Source organism: Galleria mellonella, unplaced genomic scaffold (assembly GCF_026898425.1).
Source record: "Galleria mellonella isolate WM207_F2 unplaced genomic scaffold, CSIRO_AGI_GalMel_v1 utg83, whole genome shotgun sequence".
Taxonomy (NCBI): Eukaryota; Metazoa; Arthropoda; class Insecta; order Lepidoptera; family Pyralidae; genus Galleria; species Galleria mellonella.
In genome coordinates, this window is record NW_026442162.1 from 1,268,144 (window position 1) to 1,277,987 (window position 9,844).

Genomic DNA, 9,844 nt, shown 5'->3' on the forward strand with positions numbered 1-9,844 from the left:
GTGACTAAGTAGTTTGACTTGATTTGCGGCCATTTTGTATTGTACGCGCATAATTGAATGGCGTTCATCATTTAGTTTATCGTGCCAGTTTTATAATTGTGTTATTTTTTTATGTTAATATAAAATATATAGTTCTGCAGTGCTATTAATATAATGGGTCGTGGCAGGTAAGTAATAATTCTTGTATTTAACCTATTTGGTTAGGGTATGGATTTAAACTACTTTCGGCATCTACGTATTTGTAATTAATTCATTGTTAGTTTGCTATTCCAGTTTAGTTGAAGTAAAATTAATTTTGGTTTGCTTTTTATACTAAATTTATGCAAGTTTTAACTAATTAACCAATGATATGGTGAGCGTCTTTTGTATGATAATGTAATGGCGTACCTACTCCAGGAAGCATGGTGTTTTAAAAATTCCATTTTGATCTATTTATTTTAAATAAGTGAATTGTTCTTTATTCCTTGTATTTCATATTAATTTAGCGTAATAAGATCACTCGATAATCTTTGTATAGGGATCGCAGTCGTGATAGGCGTCGTAGCCGCAGTAGGAGTCGAAGTAGAAGTCGCAGTCGAAGCCCTCGTTATGGCCTTGGTTCCGGTGGAGGTTACGGTGGAGGAGGCGGTGGCGGTCGAAGAAGCAATCCAGGAGCAAATCTTAGAAAGCCCAAATGGGATCTCAGTAGATTAAAACCTTTCAAAAAAGACTTTTACGTACCACATCCTGAAGTGGAAAAAAGGCCAGATTCAGAAGTAGAGGCGTGGAGAAGTGATAATGAAATAACTCTAAAAGGACGTAATATTCCTAAACCTACAATGACTTTTGAAGAAGCTGGATTCCCAAGCTATGTTATGGATGAAATCGACAAGATGGGATTTTCAAAACCTACACCAATTCAGGCTCAAGGGTGGCCAATAGCATTGAGTGGTTATGATATGGTGGGAATTGCATCAACTGGATCTGGTAAAACACTTTCATATATTTTACCAGCTATTGTCCATATCAATAATCAGCCAAAATCAAGCAGAGGAGATGGTCCTATTGCATTAGTATTAGCTCCTACTAGGGAATTAGCACAGCAAATTCAAGAAGTTTGTGACAAATTTGCAAATACATCAAAGATTCACAACACTTGTCTCTTTGGAGGGGCTCCTAAAGGACCTCAGGCTCGTGATCTGGATGCTGGTGTTGAAATTGTTATTGCCACTCCAGGTCGTTTGTTGGATTTCTTAGAGAGTTCACGAACCAACTTGAAGAGAACAACATACTTAGTGTTAGACGAGGCTGATAGGATGTTAGATATGGGTTTTGAACCTCAAATAAGAAAAATCATTGAGCAAATCCGACCTGACAGGCAAACACTCATGTGGTCAGCTACATGGCCAAGAGAAGTGCAAAGTTTGGCCTCAGAATTCTTGAAAGATTACCTTCAGATCAATGTTGGTTCTCTGCAATTAGCTGCTAATCATAATATTTTACAAATTATTGATGTGTGTATGGAATATGAAAAGGAGACTAAATTGAGTACTCTTCTCAAAGAAATAATGGCAGAGAAAGAAAACAAAACAATAATTTTCATTGAGACCAAAAGACGAGTTGATGATATAACAAGAAAAATGAAACGAGATGGGTGAGTACAACATATTATATATTTATTTCATTATAATATATTATTTTCATTGTTTTTTGAAATTTTCATGGACTGTAAAATTAGATTGTTCTATATTTTAAAGTTTATCCTAAGATTTCAGCCATGTTATCATTTTAAGTTACCATTAATAATTTTTGTTATTTAAAAAAAAATTGTATTCTAATTTTATAATAATCTACTACTTTTGATTTCATTAGCAATTAATTCAACAATAATATGATAATTTCCAAATGAAATTAATTGACATTTGTTTTTTTTTCATATAGGTGGCCAGCAGTATGTATACATGGGGATAAATCTCAAAATGAACGTGATTGGGTTTTGCAAGGTAATCAATGTTATAAAGGCATTTTTAATTATAAAAAATATTTGATTTGTTTATTATTTATTATTTTATCTTCTTTTTGTAATACAGTATTTGTAGACACGAAAACTATCCAATTTATGAAACATCTCATAAAATAAATAGAAAATAGCAAGTGAACCAAGTGGTTGTCGTCGCCGAGAAGCGGTGTCGGACTGCAGACACAGAGCGATGGGTGTGGCGTAAGCCCTTGCTAGTATACTAGTGTCTGAAGACATGTCTGCATGTGCAGGCTGTGGGGAGCTGCGGCCGGGCGGCGGAGGCGGCGGCACGCCGCGGCCGTCGCCGCTAAGCGCCGGCGGCGGCGGCGAGGCGCCTGCGGCCGCGTCCGCTCCGTGCCCGCCTCTAGTAGTCGGGGCTAAGCTCTATGCACTCTGACTTGCCATCGCGGCCAGTCTGAGCCGCTTCTCGCATGTTCAGCGCGGCGAGGCTCGCCCCCTCGCCGGCGGCAGCGAACGCACAAAGCGCCGTTTGCCGTTGCGTGACGGCACAATGGCGCCGGCGCGGATTGAGCGCGTCCGCACTCACCGGCTCGGGGTTCCACTCCTCTTGCTCTAGATTCATATTTAAATGCGTTGTGTGTGATTCGACATGATTGCCCTGAAGGAATCGAAGTTATTAGTAAGTTGTGTTCAAAAATAGAAGTAGTGTTGGCATAAAAAACATCAAATGGATCGCATTAGACCCTTTTTTGTTAAAATAATATTCATCCCAGTAACATTTTCTTTTACCTATACACAAAAGTTACTGTATTCTAATTATATATTTAAAATGTATCTTTTTCTTGTTATATATGTATATATTATTGAATAAATCGTTTACGTTTCTCATAATGCGTTGCCTATGAGAGGTGGAATGTAATATTGTTGTAATTAGAGATAGGAGTTGAGTCTTCAGAAGACAAGTACTTTAAATTAATAAATGTAAAATAGAATTTGAAGAAACGTTGATATGGTACTAAGTTGCCAATAACTTAAGTATAGGAGTGTAATAATTTACAGCATATGTTTGTGCATACATTGTTCTCTTAATCGATACGCAACTTTAAAGACGTCTTGAAGAGCTTGCAGTGGTGATATGACTGATTACCTGTTGATTTCTACATGACATAGTTTTTGTAATTGATGCAATAAAGAATTAATTAGATACAGCCTAAGAGTAATTAGGCTATATACTTACTACTTTTAGAGTGATGATAGTTTAAGTAAATAAGAGATTAAGAATTTGTAGCCTCTTATGGACACAAATATTTAACCTTTAAAAGCAATATGGGCTGCATTTTCGTTTTCATTTCCAGTAATATTGCAGTATATGGACAATATACATATACTGCAGCACATTAATATTGGTTTAATAGTATATTGTTTCGAATTTCTTATATATTGATTTTATTTCAGATTTTCGAAGTGGAAAAGCGCCAATTCTTGTAGCTACAGATGTCGCCGCTCGAGGTCTAGGTATGATATAATTTAAGATTTTCTTATAGAAATAACTAGATATTTTGATTTAAAAATTAACTATGAATTAGGATACTCATTTGAACGAAATGTCTATGGGACCATACTGAAAGTATATTCTTTCAGATAAAAAAAATCTATATTTGTTTATAAATGATGGAATTTAGAGATAACAAACATAAATATAAACAAATTCTATTGTAATTATATTCTCATTTGCATAATTTTCTTATTTTTTTATTTGTTTCAGATGTTGACGATGTGAAATTTGTTATTAATTTTGATTATCCCAGTAACTCTGAGGATTATGTACATCGTATTGGAAGAACTGGGCGTACAAATAAAACTGGTACTGCCTACACATTTTTCACCCCTTCAAACGCTGCTAAGGCTGCTGATCTTGTATCAGTTTTAAAAGAAGCCAAGCAAGTCGTAAATCCGAAATTGCAGGAGCTTGCAGAACGCGGAGGTGGTGGCGGACGACGTAAGTATTCTATAAAAAATAGTTATATGTATTCCTTAATATATAACAGGGGTGACTGATTTGACTATATCTGAGATTTACTGTTTACTGACGAAAACCTGTGCGATCTGCCAATTACATACTTTAAATCTCAAATCAAATAACATACATAGTTCAGTACACAATTATTTAGTTTTTTTTTATTAAGAGAGAAAACATAAAACTGGAAATTATTCGTAATAACTACTTATTCATATTAGTGTGAGCATTGCGTCCGAGTCTGCCTTTAGATTAGCAAAATATATTTTTTTTTATTCTTGCCACGATGGACCGGTTGGTCACCTTTGATATATAAGAACCTTGTGATATGAGTTTGCCTAAATAGTGAAACAGGTCGGGTATTTATTATAACACCTTTTATGTGGAAGAGTTTTTTTTAATAATAACAATATGTATACAAAGTCCCACCAAGTGCTGACAATAATGACTATATGAATAATAAATTTAATATTTTTTGCAGGTCACCGTGGACGGGGAGGAAGGTATCGTCGCGGACGTCGCTCACGCTCCCGTTCTCGTTCGCGGGACCGTGACCGTGACCGCGATCGTGATCGCGACCGCCGACGTCGCTCCCGCTCGCGGACCCGTTCTCGAGACCGTCGTCGTCGCAGACACAGCTCGTCCAGATCCTCAAGAAGCAAATCATCAAGATCCTCGAGAAGTCATTCGCGCTCCCGTTCCCGCTCGCGTAGCCGTTCTCGTTCAGGCAAGTGCAGCCCTATGAAGGATGCTACGAATACAGGGCCTCAGACGACCTCTCAACCTCTTTTGCCCACGCCAAAGTCGCTGCTACCTACTCCTATTGGTCCACAACTCCCACCTTCTCATAATGACAAATCAAATGGAAAAGGTCCATCCACTCCTCCTGTAAATAATACCGAACTTCATTCTAAGAGAGAAATAACTTCTCAAGATAACACTAATCATGCAGATAATGCAGACTTCCAACAACAACAGCCACAGATTCCACCTTTAATGGCTATAAATCCCCAAATGAATATGTGTGTTCCCCCACCAATGAATGGTACAGGCTTTGTCATGCCTCCATATTTTCCTGCTGATCAATATGGTATGATGATGCCTTCTTTTTCTGGGCCCATGCTTGGAGGATGGTCAGCCCCACCACCTCCTCCTCCCCCTCCACCTCCTGAATCTGGTAGCGCGACTCATGGGCAACGTGGCTCGGGAGAAAGTGGTCTCGAGTCAGATTCCAGGAAGCGAGGCCCTCGTAGTGGAGGGCTTGGCGCATCCAGTTACGGCTCAGGCGGAGGCCTGGGTTCCGGCGGTGGTCTCGGCTCCAGTACCGGCCTTGGCTCTAGTGGAGGCCTTGGTACGAGCGGGGGCCTCGGCTCTGGCGGAGGTCTCGGTTCAGGTGGAGGCCTCGGTTCAGGCGGTGGCCTCGGCTCCGAGGGTGGCCTGGGCTCGGACGCCGGCCACTCCGGGTCTCGCTCGAGAGGCCGAGATAGGCGTCGTCGTGGAAGAGGACGAGATCGTGATGACTATGACTCGGAGACTCCGAGTAGTGGTGGTCTTGGGTCTCAAGGACTCGGAGGCCTCGACGGCGGCGGACTGGGTTCAGCGCCCGGTCATGGATTTGCCTCTGGCGGTCTCGGAGTACCTCACGGGGGCCTATTGCCGCGCATGCTTCCCCAGAACGGTGGCGACTACGTAGGATCACAAGCCGCCAACTTCACTGCTTTTGGCTCATATGGATCTAAGAACAATCAAAGAAATAATGAACAAGAACAGTTTTCAAATGAGAATTATAGTGATGCTGGATATAAAAATGTTATGGATTATTATGGCCCTCAGAATATGGGTCCAGGCAGACCATTTGGAGTTGGTTTAGATCAATCTGGTCTAAATGGTGCGCAGGCAAATGGCTCCGTGGGGTACAATTATGACCGCCAGAGGAATCACCAGCGGTGAATAGGAATGAGGTTTGTTATATTCAAACCAATGCAAACTCACCTCCTTAACAATCACACATTTTTATGTCTTGACTAGATATGCCACCCATAATTATATTTATTTCTTGTTGTTATTAGTTATGTTTATACAATTTATTATGGTTGGTATATCATCCATGGTATCTTTACATGAATGTATATACTATGCGGGTATGAATCTAATGCGGATTTATTGAATTATATTATTTCCTTACAGAAAATGGATACAATGGGGATTCGCGTCGACGCAGGAGGCGATGAGCAGAAAATCTAAACAACGGAGATCAAAAATACTATAGTTTTAGAATTGAGATTTTAAAATCCATTCCAAGTATGTATTTAATTCAATTTTATTGTCGTAATATTGACAAAGAGTATATGCAACAAGGCATATGGTCAATTCTTTCTTTCACTTTCTTACATCTATGTTTTACTACGATATTTACTGATGTATGAATATATATTCTTAATTATTTATCTGTGTTCCGCATTTCTCATGGTTAACCCTTTTGGATTTTAATTTAAAATTATTTTTATTACATATGTTATATTGTATCCACATTGAATTATAAGTTGAAATATTGAGTATGATTAAGAATATGTCACATTCGTTACTTTATAAGTAATAAGAACAACAGTTGATTTGTACAATATACGTACAAGTTAGTTATAAAAATAATTATTTTAACTTATATTGGGTCTACTGTGAAATGTCAATATCAGGAACATTTGTACCAGTTCTAATTTTAATAGTAAGCAATGAGTTTTATTTAATAGTACTGGGTTTAATTTAAAAGCTGATTTGAATATTTCATTTTATGTAAGGTAATTTTATAATCGCTCCAAATAAAAAAGTAATGAAATCCCTGTTATTTTAATAATGGTAATATATAATATTATTACTGATACAAATTTATTCCTGGAGAGGCTCTTACAACTATTCTGTGAAGTAATGTTGAACAATGGGATGGGAAATATTTTCCTTATGTTTAGTAAGCCCAATATCAGATGCATTGAGGTATGATCATCTGTGACTGCTTTTTTGACATGTCCATCAGTGACTGATAAATAGAAAATGAAAAAGCATTTTATCGCTGGATACCTGGCATTGTATATCACTGTCGGGTATGCAATGCTTAGTTATTGGCATAACTAATAGAAGAAAATATGAATACAAAATTTATTCAAAAACTAATATTGTCTACTTACATAGTGTATTTTCTTTTAATGAGTTCTATTATCCAGTAGAAAAAATAATTTTTCATAAATCTAATTATGCAGTACTAGTTTTTATCAAAATTGACACTCAAGACGTTCTTTCAGCCTTTTAAATTAAAAAAAAAAAAAAAAAATTGTCTGTACTATATTTTGTTGTTCTCAAACTCAAAACATTATGTTAAAACTATAAATTTTACCTTTGTATATACAAATATCCTTGGATTTTAAATAGGCGTATTTAGGATGGGCGGTGTACACCTTAGGATGTGAGCGAAGCTTCAAATAAAACGTATCTGAGAGTTCATATACCTATGTCTAGTACAGTACAAAATAATCCTAAATACGCCAATGAGATTATATAGATAGAGTGTCTCCATACAAATGCTACACCAAAATAGATAAACTTTTTACCTGTGTGTGGGTGAATAGGGGTAATATAATGTACATTTATTACTCAGTATAAAAAAAATTATATATAAGGTTAAATTGAAAAATAAAAACGTTGCAACATTCTTACGAATATATTTGAAAAAACAAGATAAACAGTGCAGTCATTCGTAATGATGCTTATCTTGATTCTTTTATTTATGTCTGAATGTAGACATAAAAATACATTTCCTTTTTTAAATCATTGAAAGTGTAAATTTTATCTTTGTGTGTATAATTCAATTAATTCATTAATACTGCTTTTAGCATTAAGTCCACCTTGTACACATACATGTACTAATGAATAAAGTAAATAATAAAATTGCCGCCATTTTAATTAATATATGTATATATGATTTTGACCCGTTTTTAATACTCGATGCTATATCTATATAATCTAAGACAATAGTATACAGTAAACGGGCCATTTGGATGCTCCTCGCCCTTATTTTTCAAATATGGAACTAACAAGCTCTATTGGAATTCTTTCCGATATGGGTAAAACTATAGGTGAAACCATGTAATTGCCTCCAAAATCCGTCACCAAATTCCATCGTAATCATATAGGTACATTGTTCATACAATAGGATAGTAGGATGTAAGTACTTTACTTTGACAAAAATGTATCTTTTGTAGACATAATTATTATATTATATTTCATAAAAACTGGATACAGAAAACTGATGCGGTACTTATGTACATGCTATTTTTTGTAAATTTCATATTGTATTTCAAAAGTATTACATAATATTCTGCACAGTAATTTGACTAGCTGCTAATCTCATAGAATAATATTGAAAATAAAGTTTTACAACGAAATTTATGCCACTTTTTATTTCTTGTATTTGTAATTCTTACTAATATTATAAATGTGAAATTGTGTTTGTTACTTTGTAGCCCTTAAAGGGCTTAAGTAATGTCGTTATGAAATTTTTATTGGGCTCTAAGAACTATTAACGTCCTTAGCTATTGGAGCCCAGGATCGGTCGTTCACTATAAATTTGAATACGTACTACATGGTATGGAGGAAGATATAGGCTACTTAACCCTGGTAAGTTAACATGTCCCGGTTATGCGAACGAAGTCGCGGCTAAAAGCTATTGTTACTATATTTCCTTTTTAGGAGTAAACATTACCTACTTGAGGAAGCATGCTTTTAAATTTTTTTATGGGTGAAAATGGCATGGTAACCCCGCCTGCGCTATTGGTATACAGGCGGGGTACCAGTGGGAGGTGAAAGGTGAGAATGAAAAGGCAGGTCAGTTAGCACATCGTGACGAATTCAATGATAAATTAGTCACGATAGTTTCCAGGGAAAACCACGTGGAGGTCGACCTGATAGGGTATGTTGATAGAAACTAACCTCCCCAATACTAACAATTCCTTCCCCGCTGCTTTTATATATTTATGAAATATTATATTGTATATACAAGTGCATCAGTATTAAGTAGTTGGCCCCTTTAAAAATGCATATTATATATTGAAATATATATATATATATCCCCTTTGGTTCCGGCATAGAATAGACCACCCCTTCTTTTCCAGCGAGTTTCGTAAAAGGCCACTAAAGGAGTGTATGGTGGAGGGATGGGCAGCATTGTCCTTCTTAAAACATCACTAAAGGCCTAACTGCGGTTACCAATCCGCCTGCACTGACCAGAGGGAGACTTTGTACAAAAGTCGATTGCTTGGGTACCTCTGTCCCATTCGTGTTTCAACCGTGAAGTAGTTGTGTTTGCATGGCTGTGTTTCGGTTTGAAGGGTGGGATATGGCGTAAATTTACTGCACCACGGGGAGGTCGACTTGTTAGCAATGGGAGTAGTAATCCGACTTTCTAACAATCCCTTCCTAAAGTAGGTGGTTGGGCTCATGTAAATTTTTGTTTTTGTGTGTGGGCCGTGACATTCTTACTTTTCGTAGCTTACAGAAGGATAGAGAGCAACTGTCTTATGAAGACAACGCAGTATACGGAGCTTCACAGATTTTTATACTGTGATGATATTATCACGTAGACTAGATAGTATTTGCTAAATATAATTATGACCCTAATAAGTAATTTATTTGGATACCGTTGATAATATCTTTCCTTCCTAGATAATAATCCGTAGATTAGGTACTTATTAGATGTTTTTTTTAACGGATGATAATGGATTGGTAACCCCACCCGTGCTATCGGTATACACCGGCGGGGCACCAGTGAAGGATGGTAGATGAAGATGAAGTAGGTCAGTTAGCCCATCGTGACGAATTCA

At 37.0% G+C, this 9,844-nt stretch overlaps 1 protein-coding gene across 1 annotated transcript; it reads left to right on the forward strand.

Moving 5' to 3' along the window:
- Positions 1-8,410, forward strand: LOC113517090 (uncharacterized). The gene is made up of 7 exons (XM_026901645.3): positions 1-167; positions 518-1,633; positions 1,921-1,982; positions 3,416-3,475; positions 3,726-3,959; positions 4,459-5,938; positions 6,165-8,410. The coding sequence occupies exons 1-6, from the start codon at positions 154-156 to the stop codon at positions 5,925-5,927; spliced, it is 2,955 nt and encodes a 984-aa protein (XP_026757446.2). The 5' UTR covers positions 1-153; the 3' UTR covers positions 5,928-5,938; positions 6,165-8,410.
- Positions 8,411-9,844: the final 1,434 nt, after the last annotated feature.